This window comes from Lepidothrix coronata, unplaced genomic scaffold (assembly GCF_001604755.1).
Source record: "Lepidothrix coronata isolate B3197 unplaced genomic scaffold, Lepidothrix_coronata-1.0 Scaffold19, whole genome shotgun sequence".
In the NCBI taxonomy this organism is placed as follows: Eukaryota; Metazoa; Chordata; class Aves; order Passeriformes; family Pipridae; genus Lepidothrix; species Lepidothrix coronata.
The window spans coordinates 3381359-3402469 of record NW_016690199.1 but is presented as its reverse complement, the minus strand read 5'-3'; the positions used below and the strand labels follow the sequence as shown (position 1 = coordinate 3402469).

Below are 21111 nucleotides of genomic sequence, written 5' to 3'. Positions count from 1 at the left end.
CTGCCCCGTATATGTATACGGCCGACACAGCTGCCGGCCGGACAGGATTCCAGGAGCCGGCCCCGTCCTTCCCAAGGCATGGCAGCCCTTCGGCTCGCAGGAGATATTGTGTGACAATGCAGTTACCGCTCTCTGAGTCACCCCCGTTCAGTAAGCGCTTCCTGTTCGCACTCCCCTACACTTGGTTTGCCTAAAATAAAACAGTCACAGGGCCTCCAATTTTTATTTTTTAAACTGCCGCACAAGAGATGCAACAGGAGATACTGAAAGCAAAAGAAAACCACAATGGCCTTTGTTGGGCACTTAATAAATGCCACAGGTGCTTTAGAAATGCAGTAAACACTTCAAATGTTACTTTAGTAAGTGCATTATAAGCTGTATTATAAAATGTATTATAAGCTGTATTACTAACTGCAACGCTTCCCTTCACCTCTGTTAATTCTAAAAAGAACATAAAATGCTTATTTCTTCAAAGTTCTTTATCACAATGAGCATACCCTCATATTAGTGACTGCATAAAAGAGAGCAACGGTGTATCAAAAATACACCGTAACAAAAAAGACATTGCGCTCATCCACGATTTATTGCAACACACTGGATAGCTGGGGAGCAGTGAAGTAGCAAGGTCATTTCACTTAAATTAAAGGATCATCATTTCCTAATGAGCAGCTCTGGACTGCTGTGAGATGGAATTTGAAAGAGAAGGCAGAACAGCTGTAAACATCACAGCCATTGATGCATCTGACACATCAAAGTTGACATGGTTCAGTCACTGTCATCCATGCATGAGATTCCAGTATGAACCTAAAAACAACGATGCAACAACTGTACAGACACGCCGCTGTGCTGGACTCGAGTTACAAATGCAGACAAGAGGCTCAAGACCCCCGCTTTTAAGGATGTCTGACCTCAAACGCATGGAATATCGCTCGCGCACAATTTCCAGATTTTTTGCATGCTATCAACCAGATGACAAAAGCCTCCAGAATTTAACACTCCAACTCACAGACGGGGTTTGCAAGTAGGGGAGAGAACTAGGTTAATCAAAAGGATTTGTCCTTCAGGGTTTTTGGATGAGCCAACTCATCATAAATATTAAAAAGAAAAATAATAGCAAATGCCATACGAGAAAGAACAACACAATGCCTGCACAGGGAATCCCCACATTCCGAGTTAGGAAAAAACAAAACCAAAACAATAAATATTTTCAGCCTCCTCGAAAAACCCTTGACGAGAAACTGAAGTTCAGCAGTTGATTTTTTGAAGGAAGCTAAAATAAAAGCTAACACTGCATCATGCTGCTAATTACTCTCTGCATCAGTAAATCTCAAACTGTGGTGCATGGACCCCAACTTAGATTCAGTGAAGACTTCTGGTGATCCATGGAAAAGCTGGCAGTTATCATGAGATTGGCTCCACCTCCTTGCTGCAAGCTACTTTGACAGGTGCCCACGTTCTCCATTATTACAAAGAGACTGGAGGCCCTTGAAAGCACCTGGGAGTTAAAAAAAAAAAAACAACCAAAACCCAAAAAAACCCCAAGAGCACACTGCCACCACTATGCAAGCAGAGAGCACAAAAGTGCTGATCAGCAGACACCAGCTCTCAGCAGAAATATTCCTCCTCCACTTCGGTTTTCCATAATCTGTACTCCTGCATACTTCAACTCAAGGCAGGTTTGCAATGCCCAAGTCTCCCAGCTCAGGGAAGGCTACATCCTGGCTGTGTCAACAATATATAATCTGCCAGCAGCCCAAGACTTGCTTCTGCCTGTGCTCTGAGCTGGATAGAAACTGGTTGCAAAGCCCCCACTGCAAGGGAAGCAGTGCTTGTGCAAGGCACACCACATTAGCTCGGGCTCTGTGCCCCACTAATACAGGGAGTCTGCTTCCAGACAGCTCGGAGCGTGGGCAGAGAAACCAGCGTCTGCCTGTGAAACACCGTGTGTACATGTATCCCCTATAACACAATTCCACTTTTGATCTGCCCGTAACTAACTCACAGCTACAACACCACCTGTGTTGCACAATTCTCGGAGTGTTTCCAGGAGGAAAGCTGCAAGAACACATTTACATTTTACACTTTACAAAAAAAAAAAAAAAAAAAATGTTGCCCAAAAAAAAAAAAATCCCCCAAACATACCATTTGGGGGCTGAGATCCCCTGCCTGGATTTATTTCCTCTGAAACTGGAATGTTCAAATTAACACTGAGAAATATCTCATGCTTTTATAGTCATAAAACAGTCGGCACTTTTAATGCATACCATGCTAAATACTGCAGAAAAAGCTTAGTCTGTCCTTTTTTTTGAAAACATGTCACCTTATACTGTCCTCAAAGAGTAAAAGAATTGGACAATACTTTCACTTCTTAAGCAAAGTCCTGTTGATAACTTTCAACAGGACAACACACACCATACTGCAAAACAAGTAATACAGCATATAGTATTCGAAATGATTTAAAAGATTTTTTTTAAATTACATATCTTTTACATATTAAATTACATATTACATATTAAATTACATACAAGAAACAATCGCTGTTCCAGTAAAATGTAAATACTCCCTGAAGTGGATGGAAGATACTATCCTGGTGAAAAATTATCACATATCTTTATGCTAAAGATACGTTCCAGATCATGATGAAAAAAAGGAGTCTCAGTATGTGTCATAGCAGTCAGTGCATGAACACATAATGGCACAGGAATTATTCTGTATTCTTACTGCTATCATGGACAGCATATAAGAAGATAATTTAACACAATAGCCAACATAAACATACCTCCGGTGCGAGGTACTCTGGAGTGCCACAGAAAGTCTTCATTGTTGCTCCATCCTTGATGCCTTCTTTACATAGTCCAAAGTCTGTTATTTTTATGTGTCCATCTTTATCCAGCATAAGATTTTCCAACTGGGAAGAAAATCCAAATTAAAGACATGATTATGTATAACATACACTGCTCCTGAGCAGGACAGCAAAAGACATAAATTTCTGCAGATCAGTTTTCAACCTCATTCTCACTGGGGTCAGAACAATAGTAGCTGCCAAAGCATGTATAACGTAAATATACATTGTAACACTTTCCTTAGTTCTTTAGGGAACATTAGGTAACTAATTTGCAGTAACCAATGGTATAAACAGAAAGAATGCGGAACGTAGACATAATATTTATGCTTCTACAATATTATCCCCAACAGAACACCAGTTATTTTGAACATATATTAAGTATTCCCCCCTCACACAACTTCATCCCTGCTTTTGCTGTGATTTTATGAAATAATCTGTACCAGTAAATAACAGCAAATCAAACAGAAATCATTTGCATGGCTACGGAACCACTTCCAAAGAGACCCTTTAAATGAGAATCACTACATACAGTCACTCAGCAAATGGTATTCATCTTAGCTTCGGTCACTAATTTTTGAGAAAGTCACCCAGGTATCACATGTCCACCATGTACAAATAAGGTGCACTTTCAAACGTATCATGGTGATATGGGAGACAAAATCCCAGCAGAAATCCCGAAACTACTCTGACATAGCCTGAAAACATTACACACAATGTTCATTCTATATTGCTCCTAAATAAACTGCCAGTATACCCTCATACTCTCCTGAAAACTCTTCTCAGGAAAAAAGAAAATGCTACTCTTAAAGCTTCCTCAAGAATGTCTCGAGTTTGTTTGCCCTGAGATATCTTGTTTCATTGGGGGTTTTTTTCCCCTTTTGTGCTCACCAAACAAATAAGTAAGTAACATGAAGCTAAGGCAATTTTCTGACTGGAAGCAGGTGCTATGAAGATAGTGCTGTGAGCACACTGTAAGGAAGAGCAACATTCATACAGTGTGAATTCGCATCTAACTGATAAGACCAGGATTATGTTCCACTGTGCAGGAGAACCAGCAAAGTTTCTCTTAGAACATAAGCAGGCAAGTGAAAATGAAACCCAAGTAGCCCAGTACCCCTTCCTGTTTTCTGAAGGGCTGCCCCAGGGTCCCGATAAATGCCTCATACAGCCTCTTGAACTATGAAAGTGTACAGACATCCTATAAAGTCACGCCCAACAGCTGCAACAACAGTTAGGATAAAGTTCAGTCAGGAAAGCATTTCTTAATAATTCAGGCTCATTCGCTTTTGTTAACAGCAAACAAAAAGCCAAACATCCAAAGCTTATGAAATTATTTCTCAACATACCTTCAAATCTCTATAAACCACATTCTTCTCTGAATGCAGGTAATCCAGCGCCGAAACAATCTCGGCTCCATAGAACCGAGCTCGGTCTTCAGAAAAGACGCGCTCTCTTGACAGATGGAAAAACAACTGCAAGAACAGTGATTTGTTTAATTTCAGATGTTTCTGAGTTATGTCTTGCACAGGACATCCTGCCTGGAATGTGCTACTACCTAAGAGAAAACCCCTTCCCTTCCTCACCCAGCTGCGTTCCCAAATGTGTTAAAAAGAACCATAAATAAAATGATTTGACAATTATATCTCTTATTCACAGATGCACACTGATAACAAGCTTGTGTTGTGCAGTCTTTTATGTTCAGAAAATTATAAAAACTCTTTTTGACTGAACTACAATTACATATTAAAACTACAGTGTGATTTGGAGAAATGTTAATATTCTCACTTTTCCTTCTTGATTGTAACAGTAGTTAGCTCTCTCCAAAGTAACATTTCTCCCTCCAAAGTAACATATGCTCACAATATTCATTAAAAAGTGTTAAAACTTGTCTGAAGAAAAACTGGAAAGCAACCTTGCCTTCTTGAACTTCTAAATGTCAGATTACAATATACTGCTGTCATGTAAAATAGGAACCTACGCCCAAAACCTTTATGTTCTAAAAATGGAGTTGAGAAAATTAAGAGTCTTAATTTTTAATATTAGTTAAACCTGCAAACAGCTCTGTTTAACTGGGACAACTTGGATTAATTAGAATTGCAAACGTGGACCTCGGCTAAATAATGTCAAGCAGAATTAGCAGTAGTACAGGAAAATCCTAGAGTATTAAACATTATTATATTTCCCTTACCTCCCCTCCATTAGCGTACTCCATAACAAAACACAAGCGATCATGTGTCTGAAAGGAATACTTTAAAGCCTGAAACAGATTTAAACCAAAACTCAGAAGACAGATCATAGTGACAATTATAAAAGCATTTTTAATAGAGTTTCAGAAACAGACATGAAATTTTCTCTTTTAGTGAACTTTTTGTCCTTGAGTCTTATATCATACCTACACTTTCCTGTTGCATCTGAGGACTGATCCACTGCCAACTTATTTCATTAAATGAATTTAATTAAACATTAAATCAATCCCTTGCAGAAGCAATCAGCACCTATAAAGCTGTGAAACAAAGTCCTGGCTCATTAACAGTGACACAAAATGTATGTACCAACAGTGGCTGTGAAGTTTCCTTCTCAGGCCACAAGTTCCCACAGGCTCCACCTCACAGACAAGAGGCTCCGACCAAACCCCAGAGCACCGGGTTTCACTGCACCAGCGGTCCTCTTACATGAAACACGTACATATTTACACACACCAGCCTGACAGTCTGCCAGAGGATTGAGCAACACTGTCGATACCAATTTGTGAGCAATTTGCAAAAACAGACCGGATGAAGGGTGTGATGGAGTGTCACAAGGTGCCTTTGTACAGTCCTGTCACATGTGTTCCCGTGGCAAGAGTAACATCAACTTGTTTGCCATAGTCTTGAGATTTCTGGTCATAACCCATAGCATCATAGAATACCCTGAATTGGAAGGGTCCCACAAAGATCATCGAGTACAACTCCTGGCCCTGCACAGGACAACCCCATGAGTCACACCATGTGCCTGAGAGCATTGTCGAAACAATTCCTGAACTCTGTCAGGCTTAGTACCATGACTGCTTCCCTGGGGAGCCTGTTCCAGTGCCCAACTACCCTCTGAGTGAAGAACATTTTCTTAATATCCAACTTAAATCCAGTCTCACAGCTTACTTCAAGAGACCTAGTTTTGGGTATTTGAGTTTATGAAAGCATCAAGGAGAAAATATCACATGTGGTATCACTGTCTTCATTACTAGGGGTGACATTTTTAAACTACTCATATTATTGCAGAGAAAGGGAGGATCAGGTTTTAGACATTCATGATTACACTCACTACAGACAATATTTACTTCCAGAGGTCACACTTAACAGGGCTTAATTCCAGTTAAACCCTTGTACCTGGCCAAAGGAAACAACCAGGATCCTATACAGTCTCTTGGAGGGTTTAAGCAGTTGTAAACAACTCAGAGACAACTTGTAATAAATATTAGAAACAAAATCTTGAGATGGAACTTGGATATCTGAACTCAGCACAGAGAGATTGCTGGCACTGAAAGTCTAAACTGAGAGTATGGTTTGATTACACAGCTAAGCCAATCCAAAAGGAAAGCAGTGGTTAAAGCACAGTCCTGCTCTTCCCTGCCCCATTCCACATGCTCCCACCACTATTCTTTGGCTGCCATTACCAGTGTTCTGATTCCACAGTTTCTGGGAGCTTAAAATAACAACAAAGACAAAATTAAAGGGTTTTTCCCCACTCTATCTTCCTGAACTTGTTTGTCACAAGATCAGGGTCACCCTGATCTCTGCTACAAAGAGGAGACCAAGCATTTGGAGGACAAGGGAAGTAGATATTTCTCTCAGAGATAGCAAGTCATTAAATGAGTGAGCTGTAAAGTCAAACCACACCCTGAAACACTGTCTTCAAGAGGTACTGAGGACCTGCTCTGCAAGAATCAGAAAACTTTAAAAAGTATTTTAATTTGTGCTTCCCAAAAATGGAAAGGGTACAAAAATACACAGCCGCTCTGACAACACAGATCTCAGATGCATTATATAAGTAAAAAAAACCAAAACCACACAACAGGGAAAGCCTTGTTTGTCATGATGTCAAGTAACACTCAGCAGAGGCAGAAATGCTTACTGTTAGGAATGGATGCCGAGAGTTCTGTAGGACACGGTTTTCTGTCAGCGTGTGCGCTACTTCATCCTGAAACACAAGCAGAAGGAAACCAGCAGAGTGGTTCCCCAGATCAGGGCTCCATGTAAAACACTAACAGAGCAATTATTTACAAGTTCTCTGAGAATCCTCGGCATGACTTTGCCAAAGGCTGTATCAAGGGCAAACCACATCCCCAGGTTTCCCATCTACTCACCTTTGCTACAATAACTTCTTTCTTCAGAATTTTCATAGCATAATACCGTCCAGTTGCTTTTTCTTTAACTAAAATGACCTTTCCAAAAGTGCCTTTTCCCAGTAGTTTAAGGTATTCAAACTCGTTCATGGTCTGTTAATGATACAGATAAAAAAGAACTGAATTACATGAACTAACAAGAAGTATACTATTCTCAGCAGAAGTGCTCATTCACGTGAGAATGCATCGCATATGTTACACATGTGTCTTTTTGTTAATCTTTTTGTTTTGTAGAATTCAGGAGCAGAAATGACTCTTCCATAAAAATGAATGCCAGTGCACTTCCAAATATAATCAATCAAACTATTTAGGGAAAACCATAAGCTTTCAATTAACTGAATGCTCTTTTGCATGACAACACTCAACTGTGGAAGTAACACTCATCATACATTAATCCAGATATTTTGATCTCTTTGTCAGTGCAGACGTTCCTTAAAAGGCACATGCTGCTCTGATTCCAGGGATTAAACTCACACCTTTTTTCTGATGTTCCCTACATTTCTAGGAGGGTGCTTTCTTGTGCCTCATTGTACTTCACTGAACAGCACCAAAACCACAGGACAAATAACTGCCTCACAGATTAGCCATGTTGCAGGCTAAGGACTCTCTCTGTGAGATCAATGAGGCTGCCAACGTGGCAACAATCAGACTTACACAACCCAAGCCTCAGTTGAGGAAAAAAATTAAGACACTTTCGACACCAAACTTCCTCAATAGTCTTCCCTAGAACTGGCTCAGGAGACTTCCTGCTAATTGTTCAGTACAGTTGATATCAAGACTTCAGTTATCACCGTCACTAACACACCCAGGGAGAGACAAGTCACTGTTTCAGAAAAACAGGTATATTTGACCAAGGTTTGACCAATATTTCTCATTGCATTTCTATGAAGAGCTGTCCAGCAAGGGCAGGATCTGTTGAGTCAAGGATCTAAAGGCCGAATGGCAGCTTTAATTCAGAGAGACATGTAAGTACCCACCCCCATCACTCTAAAAGCACTGACATGACACAAGGGTAACAAATACTTAGTGAACAAACTGGTGGATAACTATCTTTTTAAAGAAAAACTTCATCAGTTTTCCCAAAACTGAAACAAACTTATGAAAGTAGGTGGGGATGACAACGGTGAGATGAGGACACAAGAAAGTGCCTGGCTAAAATCCACAAACGTTGCATTCACTTGGGAAGTTTCTATCAATTCTTTCTTGCAAGAACAGGTGGGATCACTTTGGAAAACAAAAATCCAAACAGAAGACCACAAGGAGGTAGAAAGAAGTGAAGGAAGGCTAAAGACAGACACACCTAAAAAGGCTAAAAAGATCTCCTCTGGTACACACTCCTTTCATTGAAGGCCACTGCTGAACTGGCCCTGTGCATTCAGACTATGTTGTGCCTGATGCAAAACCCCAAGCTCTAGGAACATTACAGAGAGACACTGCAGTGGCTCCAGGGGGTCAGCCTAAACCCTTAATCCAGAGCAATTAAATTCACTAGACCCACCCTAAATCCTGCAAATCCACTGGAATACCTTTGTACCCGCCTGCAAAGAGTGTACAGAGTCATGTGGTCTAGCAGGAGCTATGATTTCAGGCTCTGTATCACAGGAAAACAGGCAAACCAAACCCAGACATGAGCTGGCCTTGAAAGTCACCCAGTAAGGAATCTGAACTCAGAACTCTGGTGGACCCAGATAGGCTCTGCCTGGTACCTGCTCAGCTCAGACAATTGTTTCCTGCAGAAGCTGCATCTACAACCAACTGTGTAATTGTTATGGGAACAGATGTGGCTTGATGGCTATTTCTTGTCTACATTTGAGAAGACCTAAAAAAACAGTTATTCCTGCTATGCCCACTTACCACTTTGTGTTTTGGCTTTGTCATAGAAACTTCCATTTCTTCGGCACCGGAATTATCACTGGGAGAGCCAGATCTAAAATCCATCATCTCTTCCTCTTGTTTCTTGAGGCTGTCTGCTACTGTTTGGATGGCTTTTGTCCATTCTTCCCTGGCAAAATATAGGCAAAGACATTCATTACTTGTGACTTTACCATCTGCCATTGCAAAGATCATCAAGGAATACAGAGCAACTAATGCTCTCTGAGGAATCAGTGGAAGATACAATGAATTATGTGCATTTTCAAGCACTGTAAAAATGCATTTTTAAGACCACTTTCAACAAGTATCTTTATTAATAGTACTAGAAACAAAAGACAACTGAAGTTCTCCCAGTCTGGATGTAATACAAGGCTTTTCACACACAACAGAACTTTTAATAGGCATTCAGTCAACAGCTGATACGACCTGGTGATAGAGAGACTTACATAACAAAAACAGACTTGCCAAAACCAAAAAGCAAGAGGCTCCCATGAAGCACAAAGCAATTAAATGCAGCTTCTACATTTCTATGGTGCACTGAAACACATATCCAACTCCTGGGGACACTATGCCACCTTTTTGCACACATATCCCAAATTTTAATGGCAAGGGGTGTTCCTGGAGAAGGTATTAAATCCCAGGATACTTAGGTTATTCCTGTGTTATAAAGATGATGACAGCAGTACAGCAATTCCTGTGTAAACTTTAGCAGAATGTCAGCAAAAGCAGTGACATTTCATCTTAGGTCTTGGTTACGATAAAGTTTCCACAGCTGTTTCAGCAACGGGTGCTCTAACAGTGACCCCTTTGACTCCCATGGAGACCACTTCCACTCCAGTGTCCTTTGGGAAATTTCACACCTTTGGAAACTACTGAAGTGAAAGTTCTTGGCCTTCACTTGATTTCACTGCAAATTTATTGAACATAAAGAATACAACTCGTAAGGGCTTACAGGGTTTCAGGACAGGGTTTAAGACATACAGGGGCTGAAGGACTATCTGAACTTACCACGTTTTACTGTCTTTTGTACCTGTAGGGAACGGGATATGGTGGTTTAGTTGGTGTTTTCGAGGCACTGGTTAAACTCTTCTCCCAAGGACAGCCCAGGTAAAACACTTTGCCACCGCAGCAGGAACAGCAGCAGCCAGTGCTGAACTGCTCTATACACAATCTGCAGTGCAGCTGTGCCATCCTTATCAATGTCCCATTTTCCACTGGTTCTATGAAATGACTTTTTTTTTAAAAAAAAATCATATCTGAACATGTGGATTTCGGTTTGTGATGGATGGAAGAGGCAGATCATTCGCCAGAGGAAGCAAAGTCCATAGGAAAAAGTGCCCAACACAAGATTCTAATAAAAACTGCACCACTCAGGGCTTTCCTGCCTTGTTCATTTTTTATTTTGGATTTTGCCTGAATATGCACTATCCCTCCAGCCCTGTCTGGGGCAGCAAGGTAATGCCAAATGTTCTGAACATTCTCACTATACTCCTAGCACAGACTATTCCATCCACCATCACAAACACATTCCCTTATTTGCTAGTCATATTTTTCATATTCAGAATGGTTACAATAAGAACTTTTTCTTCTGCACTTTTCTCTCTCTGTCTCTTTCAAAAAGCAAACATTGGTTTTAAAGGCACAGAGAAAGCTGAAGGTATATCTACCTTCATATCTCTTCTAAGATTTGTTACTGACTTGGTTGAGACCTCGGCCCTCCTGAAGTGAGTATCTTTGATTTCTGGGAGACCAGAATTTCACCCTCAGCTTTTATGTCTCAAGAGTACACAACAGAGGTGACTAACACTCCGAGCCCCGAAGTGTCACAAAGCTGACTTAATTGGCTAGGAGGGAACAAAACAAGACTGAAATACAATCTTCTTCCAAGTGGAAACTGTTATTCACTCCCTTTAGGGTCACTGACCACAAAGCTACTAAAGAAAACAAAGACCAGTTTCTTTTTCTTTGCTTTTAATTTGACTTCGCCTTCTTCTGATCATTGTAACAGAATTAAAAGCAATAATCGGAAACTTTCTTTAAATCAGTGCATGCAAAGGCTATGAAAACAAGAGGCAAATAATATTGGATAGAATTTACCGATCTTTAAACTAAACATGTGCCAGTATCATATCTAGGGAATACCAGGGGTTTAAAATACTCATTCCCCTAGGGCAATGGTACTGGAATAATTTAAATTCAGTTTCTGAAGAGCGAGTAAATATTTAAATACTCAGTAGTTGCAGAATAGCTGTGCTGGAAAACTGTTCTCTCTGGAGGTAAGAGATCAATTCTCCAATGATGAGAGCACAGGATGCAGCTCTTAGCTTTGTTTCCTAACAGCTGAAACAGAAATCTGCACCTGCAGCAGATAACTATCACCTTTATTATCTAATTTGCATAAAACATTAGCAATCAGCAATGATACAACTAACTTTTCCTTTAGAAACAAGGTGTCTAAATAGACTTTAAAAGGTCAGTATTTTGATACAACTCAACTTTGCCTGAATCTCTATTTCACTTGTGCTTATCCTTCCAGAAACTCCCAGGTCAGAAACCCTTCATTTTACATACCCACAACATTTCCAGTGAGAAATGAACCTTACATTTCCAGAAATAACTACCTGTGTGCTGGTACACACCTGCACCTGTCCATTTTGGATACCCAACCTAGCAACTCTTCATTTACAAACTGCTCAAAATCCACTCTCTGAAACCCCCCCTTAGGGTACCTTTTATACTGGAACACGGACTAAAACTGAGGCGCTCAAAAATCATTTGTCGCTTTTCAGTCCAGACGTACATCATCTGATAAATAAGAGCTTCAGCAAAAGACTTGCTATTAATGCTGAAGACTTGCATCTGCTTTTGCAAGGAGTTTATGCATTAAATATGAATGAAACATACCGCTCCTCTGGAGTCTCCACATGAAATGTTCTTTCAATTACTGTGGTCCACTGGAGGCATCTAATGATAAATGTGTTTGGTTTAGGTCGTTCTGTCTTCATCAGCTGGCACTCTACCACAATCAAGGAAGAAAGAGTCATGGTACATAAGCAGGTTTAAATAATCATTTGTCTTTATTCTTATCTAGCAAACTGTTGTGATTAATCAGCCATAGAAATCTCTGTAAGTACTTCTTTAGGAGACTTGAGACAATTTACTGTGTTGATGAAACCAATAAATAGCTTGGGAGATAGCCATCTAAGCAGCACCGAAATCAAATTCTGCTTTGAAAGGCTCCACATTTGGTCTGCCCATAGAGGTAAGTAGAAATGTGATGTGATAACACAGAAGCCATTCAGACTCAGGTCCCAGACTCCAAAGGTCATCCAGAGCAGAGCACATGGCCAAAGTCAGTTGATAATGCAGCAATTACATCCACTGCAACTAAAGTCAAGCCCCCACATTCCCTCCAGTTGACTTTCCCAACATAAAACCCTGCCCGTGGCTTCCAAGGAGTTGCCAGAGAGCACGTTTGGTCACTTTGCAGCGACCTGAGGAAGATCAGACTCAGCATTTCCAGTCCTCAAACACTAGAGGGAACATCAAACTGCAAAGGCACCCCCTGAAAAGACCCCATTCCAAACGCCTTCGGGACAGCTGCCGCGGTCGGATGCTGTACGGACACGCGGCTCACAGCTCCCATCACTGCCAGAATTCAAGCACAGCCTAAAAAGGCTACAGAAGTACAGCTACATGCAAAGCCACCACTTCCTTCATCAGAATGCTCTACCAAGAGCTGAGCATTAATTTTTTTTAAGTTTAAAATCACATCTACTACTTTAAGCTTCATAGGACGTTACGAGTGTTTATCCTTCCAATTTGGGCCTGAAAATGCACCTGACTAAAGGTACAGCTAATGCTGTACTAACAGAGAGCTGAAAAATAAAAGAAAATCAATACCAACAGAAGCTAAGACACTATATTTTTTACATTAACATTAATAGAAAATCTAATTAATTAAGAAGCTCCTGCTGGAGGAAAGTCAAATTAAGAAACCAAGTGAGCAGGGGGAAAAGAAATAAAATATAATTGTGGGGTTTTTTCTTGCATTAAACTCTTTTCCTTGCAGTTAATGAAACCACAAGCTCGCTATTATTTGGTCTTCAGGTTCTAAATCACTTTCCAAGTAAATAAAAAGGCACTATGAAGACAAGAAGAAATTTCTGCTTACTGCTAGAGCTACAAACATCCTCCACCTTCAGAAACGAGCAACTTGAGGACAAGAATCCACCAGAATTCGTACATGTCACTAAAGGCTACACTGGTACCATTAGGTTGATTTCATTATTGTGAAAATTTAGAATGCTCAGTTTTAAATTCAAGCTATTAATTAGCACCAAGATAAAATATTTACCGCCAGTGTTTTTGGGCGCCGTATTTTTGGCAATATATTTCATGCCTCATTTGCGGCTGGAATTATAAGCTTTTCAATGAGTAACTTTGCATTTTTCATGACAAGAAAAACCTAATTTTTCTTTAATAGCACGCTGAGGTTAATACTGCGTCCTACTAAAGCACTGTAATTAGATAAGAGAAAGTTTATTAATGAGTCATGAAAAGGTTTTAGTGTGATAAACGGCACTCCTTCATTCACCCAGATTGAACAACTTCCGCACAGCGACGCAGTCGAGCGCCGTGTTCAGCCTCCCGGCCACCTCCATCCTCTCTCACTGAATGGCAACGAAAGCCAAACAACTGCACGGGCTGTCGCAGCCCAGCGCTGATAAATTCAGCTCAAAAGATCTCATTCCTGCTCCCAGACCGCCCACCTCAGTTTAGCTGCTCTTCTTTTTCTGTTGTTTGTTTGTTCTGCCTCCCATTTTTATCTGCTTAATGTGATTAGATTAAGGCCAGGGTTGTCCTCTACGAGCCTGCACAATGCAGCCCTAAGACACCGAATTTGGCTGAAGACTGGAACAACATCAGGCTATTTCTAACCTCGTGCTAATCCAGAGCTGTTTTCCCATACTTATCCAGAAGGGCAACATCATGAAGAAATAAACTGAAAGGTTTTGCTTACATTTTAAAAACAGACTTTACATTCACATTAAGTGCCTCGGATTCTGAAGTAGCAGCACAGACATTTAAATTAGCCATGAACTCTAAACTTTAACCATTTAATTTCAGCAAAATAAACCACACGAGGAGTTTTCTGTCATAAAAGAGGACCAATTAAACGTCACTCTTCCCCTAAATCAGCACTGTCCATTGATATTTGTTCAGCTTGCTGATCCAGCAATCTTTAAGGCATACAGCAAGATGAATAATAGAGATTTGTCAGTTAATAACCACTATAATTCAAGTATGTCACACAGAAGTGTTTTGTTTAGTGAACAATATGCTATCTAATTACCCTGCTCAATCATAACAGCACATATCAAGTAATACAGAAGGCTTTATTTTTAAATTGCTTTACCAAAGTGCTGTACCACATAGGTTCCAGAAAGTTTGAAACTACCACTTAGTTCTCCCTGCATATGACAATCACATGGATTTTATTAACAAAACGAATAAACAGAAGGTTTTTTCTTACTTTTAAACCCAACTGTGTGCTCTTTACTGTAGTTGACAAGTTACAAAAGCACCAAACTTGCCTCCTCTAACCATGTACTGCAACATGAACCACTCCAGCAGAGCACAGACACGGACGATGTGTAATATCAGATCTGATTTATAGGATGTTTGGAGGTTCTGCTTAAAAACATTCACATTTCAAATAGGGGCCGAGGGTCACTCACCCACTTGGAAGACAGTTTTTCCTGTCAAACAGGCAAATGTAAGTATTCCCCATTTGCAACAAAGTAAGTACTATAAACAGCAGCCTGTTAAAAATGATTTAAATTGCTCTAAAGAACCTCTTGATTCTTTCCTGGCGTTTGGTCTTTTAAAGTAAGTAGGACAGAGAAATTGTTCCTAACAGGAATAGACACCAAGGCATTCAAATGTAAATTACCATTTTGTATTTGAAAGACACTTAGTATTATCCTGGTGACTTTCTAAAATGTCACAATATTTGCTTTCCCAGCACTTAAGCTAAAAGGCAGATTACTTTCCATGAAAGTGTCAAACTCTGCTCCCTATATAATGACATCACACTTGAAACAATAATGTAAAGGAAGAATCCTTCCCCTTCCTGCTTTGGTTTCTTTAAGGAAGGGTATGGAGAAAAAGAGAAAAGAAAAAAAAAAAGAAAAAAGGTAAATGAGGAAAGAAGAATGATGAAGAAAGAAAACTTTGGAGAGGCAAACAGGGATGTTATGTTGAGGTTCTTGTTTTCTGCTAGCACCACTGGATAGATTCACCTTGGATAGATTCATGCTGTGCCTTGCTCAGCATGGCACAAGATAGGAGCACCAAGTTACAGACCTGCACTAAGGTGGCCCTTAGTAACAGCAGACAAAAAATTCAGCCACTAATCTGGCCATCCCATGCCCTCTGATAAATGCTTGACTGCAGACACACAGTCCTGCCCCAAAAGGAGCTCTCGTATTGTTGAGCAATTATGTTTTCAGCTGTTCAACAAAACCACCACAGTCCACCCTCCTTTTTGACAGCCGGGAGAAATAATCCTTTTCTAACAGGAACAGCCTCTCTCTCCATGTGGTTTTTCACAATATACTGTTTTTCTCAGCTATATGGTTTTAAAGGCTTATAACCTAATAGGGAGACATACATGATAATCCGAGATTACAATCAGTATGAAGGCTACTTATCTCACAGATTTACAACACAAGCTCTATTGGTTATTCATCTGCAGGGGCTTTGGAGCAGAACTTTTAGTATAGGCTTCTTTTTTCCTTCTATCTTATTAGTGGTGAAGTACAGAACACAAACGCAAATAAGACTCAAATATCGCAGTTAAATGCTCAGGCACCATCATTCAGAAGTTCTGCTTTGGTTTTTTGGGGTTTGCTTGTTTGTTTGTTGTTGGGTTCTTTTTTTAAATAAATCACCAGTAGGTTAATTCCAGACAAAATAAACTCCTTAAGCACAGTATTAAATTACAAACATAAATATATGGCTATTTAAAATGGAGAATTAGCTGGAGAAAAAGTTAATTAAATTAAATAAATAGTGAGCCTCTCTCTACCTAGAGGGGTTTAGAAACAAGTTTTCAAAAATGTACTATCAAAACCCTCACAGATTGAAAGGAAAAGGTTAGTGTAGCAGAAAGAAGAGACTGTCAAACACATGGAGAGCACACTCTGTTTATTGCTAATACTTTCTTCATATCTGTTAAGGAAAAAGACAGGTAATTGGCATCTTCTATCACTCTTTTCTCATGAATGGAGTATTTTCTACCTCTCACGGACTCCCAAAATCACTCAATATGAATTTTACACTACAAGTAAGAAGAGTCCCCTACTCATGAAAAAACTCCTTTTACTTGCAAAGATAAAAATGCCTACATTATATTACAGCAGAAGAGGTAAAGATTTTAATCAGAGACATAGGACCACTTCCAAAGAACAGACTGACAGAGACAGCCTGCCATCTCATTAAGAAAAACAATCTAGTTCACTAATCAAGAAAAAAAGTCAGGGCTATCATGGTCTCTTGGAGGAAAAGAAAACAGAAGGATTAATTTTTACAAAATATTTAAGCTAAATTCCCCCCACCATTCACTAGCAGGAGGCTTCTATAGGCCTGTGCTCTGGCCTGAGCCTTCCTCTAGAGACAGCTCAAGTTAACTCACATTAACTCAACAAATTAACTCAAATGAATGTATCAGGCAAGCAGATTCAAAGGGAAAGCTTATGGTGCAAAACACATCCAAACAATACAAGTGTGGAGGGCACCCAGAAGGGAACTGCACATCAGGTGCTGGAAGCACCATGTGCTACTTCCTACGTGGGAAATTAAATCCTGGTGGGGAAACAGCTGCTTCTGTGAGCCCAAACCCACGAAAATGACTTCTAGCAAGGAGGCCACACTCCAATCATCAAGACCTTCCTGATCTGCCACTAGTTCACCAGGCAAGAGCCAGTCTAGGAACATCCTCCCACCCACCACCCAGCCTGCAATGCCTCTTAGAAGGGCTACACCTTATCCACAGGCACATGCCGCATCTTCTCCGACCATGCTCTGATGCCATGGTAACAAACCTGTTTATCTATAAATGCTGAGACTGATGGGCTCAATCTGCCAGAAAAAGCACTATATTCCTGTTGTGAAAACCTATTTAAGTTAACTAGTTTTGAAGGCAACTTGAACAAAGAGAAGGCAATGGACACATTTTTACTCCTTAGCACTGAGCTGCCCAAGTAAATGCAGTTAGCAGCAAGAGGATGGAAGTGTCCTGCAGAAAGTGCATTTGTTAAAAGCCTCTGGCTATAGACCAAGTACTGAATTAATTTATGAATTAATGGCTTTCCGCTGCTTTTCTTTACCTTCTTGATCTGTAAGGAGATACCAGTCTAAAGAGGAAAGTACTGTCATTACTGAAATGAAAACACTATGACAATTCTCTCTCTAAAACGAGGCAAAAAGCCCCAAAGCACTCTTAGCATCCTGCACAGAGGCACCAGGCAACAGCACGTCCACTATTTATTCCCATCATCAGTCAGAATAGGTATATGCTGCTACCGGAGGAAAAATAACAAACATTTGCATTAATTCCTAGTGCTGCCCAGCCCTCTTAGGACCAGGGTGTTCCAAAAAATCTGCTTAATGATCAACCAGAAAGATGAATCCCATGTATTTGAAGCTATCTGTAAGGAAGAGGGAAAGCCCCTACACCCTTCTTGCTGCAGAGCTTTGCTCCCACTGGTCACCAGGAACACGGAACAGATCGTTGTTAATAACAGGTGCCACGATCTATTTTTAAGTGGTGGAACGAGACACAGGCAGATCATGAGACAGGAAAGATTAAGAACAGGAGAAAATAAAAGCTGGAAGTATACAGAGAAAGGTTAAAAACATGAGCAAGAGAAGGAAATTATCTTCAGAGTCTTCTATCACATCCTGTGCTGCAGCACCTGAGCAAAGTCGGAAATGTTTGCATAGGAGAGAGTGCAGAGGTTAGGAGATGTTATTATTTCCAAATCTTTTTGTTGGCTTTAATAGAAGAAACATGGTTTTGTGTTCAAAATTAAGAAAAATCAAGCTTGTTTCATTAACACCAGCGCTCACTCTGCATTCTCTTGTGCTAACAATTAAATAACTTTGATCTATGTCAATGCCATTGGGATTCAGACCTGGTGGCAGAACACAGGTTGAAATGCTTTGGCTGTGCCTACCTGTCAAGTACTGGGACACCTGCCTGTGTTAATTTCCACTTTAAAGCAACTTGCTGAATAATAACATACATACAGAATATTAACAAATAGATTGATTTTATTAGATAACTAGAAATGGTAAATTAGTAGAAAACTGGTTAAAAAAAAAGGCCGAAAAAAAAAAAAAAGCAGAGCATCAAACCCCCACATCACAGTCATTCCTGAGAAACACAGCGGGGGGTTTATCATCTCAAATAAACACCTACAGTGTTTAGATACATCACTGGGGGCAGACCTGAATGTTACAGATGCAGCTTACCAGCTACGACTACAAGAAAACATCGACCCCCAAACTGGACGAGGGAGCAGGTAAAAACACTTACGAGCTACTGAGAAGTTATTTAGAGGTGATTCCCGCTGGTCGACATCCTGCGGTCGCTCCTTGTAGCCAATGAACGTGCCATCGTTCTTTAGGAGAAAATACCGTGGCCTCCATGTTTTGATGTATTCTCCTGGAGAGACAGGATGGGCAAAGGGTGAGAACATCAGAAAACACCCCAAAATACTGACTCACCGATAATTTTTTTTTTGTTAATATTGAAACTACATGTCATTCTGACAGCAGCAGTTTTAAGAACATTCAGTTCAGTCTGATACAAACAGTGGAAAAATACAGGCACTGAGTCAGATACTGCTAGCAATGTTAACCATAAAAATGGGACTTCATAGAAGGTAAACAGCTATGTTTTGTTCTTCCATCTACTCTGATTTCCATTCAAATTCTGCAACATCTGCCTTAAATGCATTTTAAATTTAAAAAAAATCAGAGCAGATGTCCTATGTATTATTTTTGCTATTGTCATTTTTCATACTGACAAGTGGAGAAATTTTTTTCATTTACATTTTGCAGCGCAAGTATTTTAAACAACAATGGGTAATTTACTAATTAGTCAACTGCTTTATCAAACCAACAGTCACTTTTAGACCGTAAGAAGATAATTCTCTGCTTATGTTACATAACATCACTCACTCCTCTCACAATATCTCAAGCGTGAAACATGAGATGATATATCACAATATGAAGGGGAAAACACTGGATGATGTATAGCCACCACAAAGAAGAAAACAAACATCTATTCTGAAAGATATGCCACCTTTCTTTGTCAGAGAAAATATCCCTTGCTCACACCATGCTACTGCTTGTCTGAGTAACCTGCATAGGTGTGTGACTGTGTTACAGCCACATTCCAAATGTCCAGCAGTAGAAATAAAAGAAAAAAGTTGATCAAAACATCAAAACCTCAGTTATTTACGGGATTTATTTGTAAGATACTGGTCTTCAGGTAAGGAAGAGAGAGGTTCCACCTGTGGCTCTTCTGGATGACTGTCAATATGCCTTGGCTTTTTGCTTATTGACCAGACTTGTCTTCTCAGGCAGTCTCTCAAGAACCTCAAATAGCTTTTCATGGTGCCAAGCTGCCTCTCTAGGTCCTACAAGGTCCTGCAGTAGTGTTTCTATTCAACTGAGTCATAAAAACCTCACTCAAGATGTTATTCAAATCACACTACTGGCCACACTTTTCCAACTCTGCTCACCCCAACAACTGATTTTAAAAAAATTAAAAACAAATGGTTACTACAAAGCACCCACAGCTGAGCATCAGCTATCCCTCCTCTCTTGAGTATAGTTTCTTACTTGTTTGTTCAACACTGGTGAGAGGACGAGGGAGCACAGTAGGAGCCAAGTTCCTTTTCCAGCCTGTGCACCCCATGGTGCTGCCCTGAAGCGCCTGGTGCCCAGTGCCCACAGGTTCATCTGCTGGCAAGCTCTTCAAACAACCACCCAGAGCAGTAAGAGGAGGAGGCTCACCAGACTTATTGGCTCTGGCAACCTTCTGCTGCTCTCCTATTCTCCCAGGCTCCACTCACACCTTCTTTTCCTGCTGCTCAGCTTTCCTCTGCCAGTAATTTCTCTCCCAGTGAAGCGCACCCTGCCCCAGGAACTCCCTTGCAGCTGCTTTGTCTCCTTCCTCTCCCCAGAGTCCTCCTCTCCGTCTGTGGTGCAGTTTCACCCTGCTTTAGGCACCAGCTGTGTCACTTCTCTGTTCACGTCCATCCCGTCCCCTCCTGCACACCGAAGCAGAAGCAGCCCCGAAGCCCACACCACGCGGCCACGGGCACACACACCCCCACCAGCTGCTTTCACCTGTTTAGTCCTTGCTGGGCTTTTCATTTTCTATTTAAAGCAAAAAAACTAAGAGTTACTGAACTGTTGGAGAGAGTTGCACAGCAGTGGCCATGTCTGCAGAAAACATCCACTTGCACTGAGGAAACAGGTATGGGGCAAGAAAGGGGAGAGGAAAAGGAAGGTGCACAAACCTTCTCAGTGTTTCTTTCAGAGACATCTGTTACCGCTGTAAGTCTTACACTAACCTATAAGGGGTTTACAAAAGTGTCATCATTGCTCCAGGATTTTCAGAACTCACCTACAGCTGTCATGGTTTAACATTTATAAGCAAGGAGGTAAATGTAGAAGGTTTTGTTGTCAGTATCTTTTTAATTCTGACCTTAATTAAAAGCTGAAAACTTTCTGGGATCAGTAGGAGATTATGAAGCCTTCCACATTTAAATTATCAGTCCAACTCAGCTCAGATCAGTGAGATTACTCCAATCTCATTACTATTACACCACAGATGTGACTACAGGGATAAGAAGATACGTGGCACATTCAGCCCAGCTCTTGACTAGAGGTTTGCCAGGTAAGCAGGTCAGGGAGGTGGCTGTCCAGACTA

The 21111-nt window shown here is 40.6% G+C and overlaps 1 protein-coding gene across 2 annotated transcripts in view; it reads right to left on the bottom strand.

The window, feature by feature from the left end:
• AKT1 (AKT serine/threonine kinase 1) overlaps positions 1–21111 on the bottom strand; it is a 74877-nt gene that overhangs the window by 16885 nt on the left and 36881 nt on the right. For both annotated transcript variants that reach the window (XM_017807571.1, XM_017807570.1), the window contains exons 3-10: positions 18703–18831; positions 12003–12114; positions 9081–9228; positions 7188–7319; positions 6956–7021; positions 5034–5102; positions 4192–4317; positions 2780–2908 (exon numbers count right to left, since the gene is read on the bottom strand). In XM_017807571.1, the coding sequence (XP_017663060.1) occupies positions 2780–2908; positions 4192–4317; positions 5034–5102; positions 6956–7021; positions 7188–7319; positions 9081–9228; positions 12003–12114; positions 18703–18831 (911 nt within the window). The remainder of the gene's footprint in view (positions 1–2779; positions 2909–4191; positions 4318–5033; positions 5103–6955; positions 7022–7187; positions 7320–9080; positions 9229–12002; positions 12115–18702; positions 18832–21111) is intronic.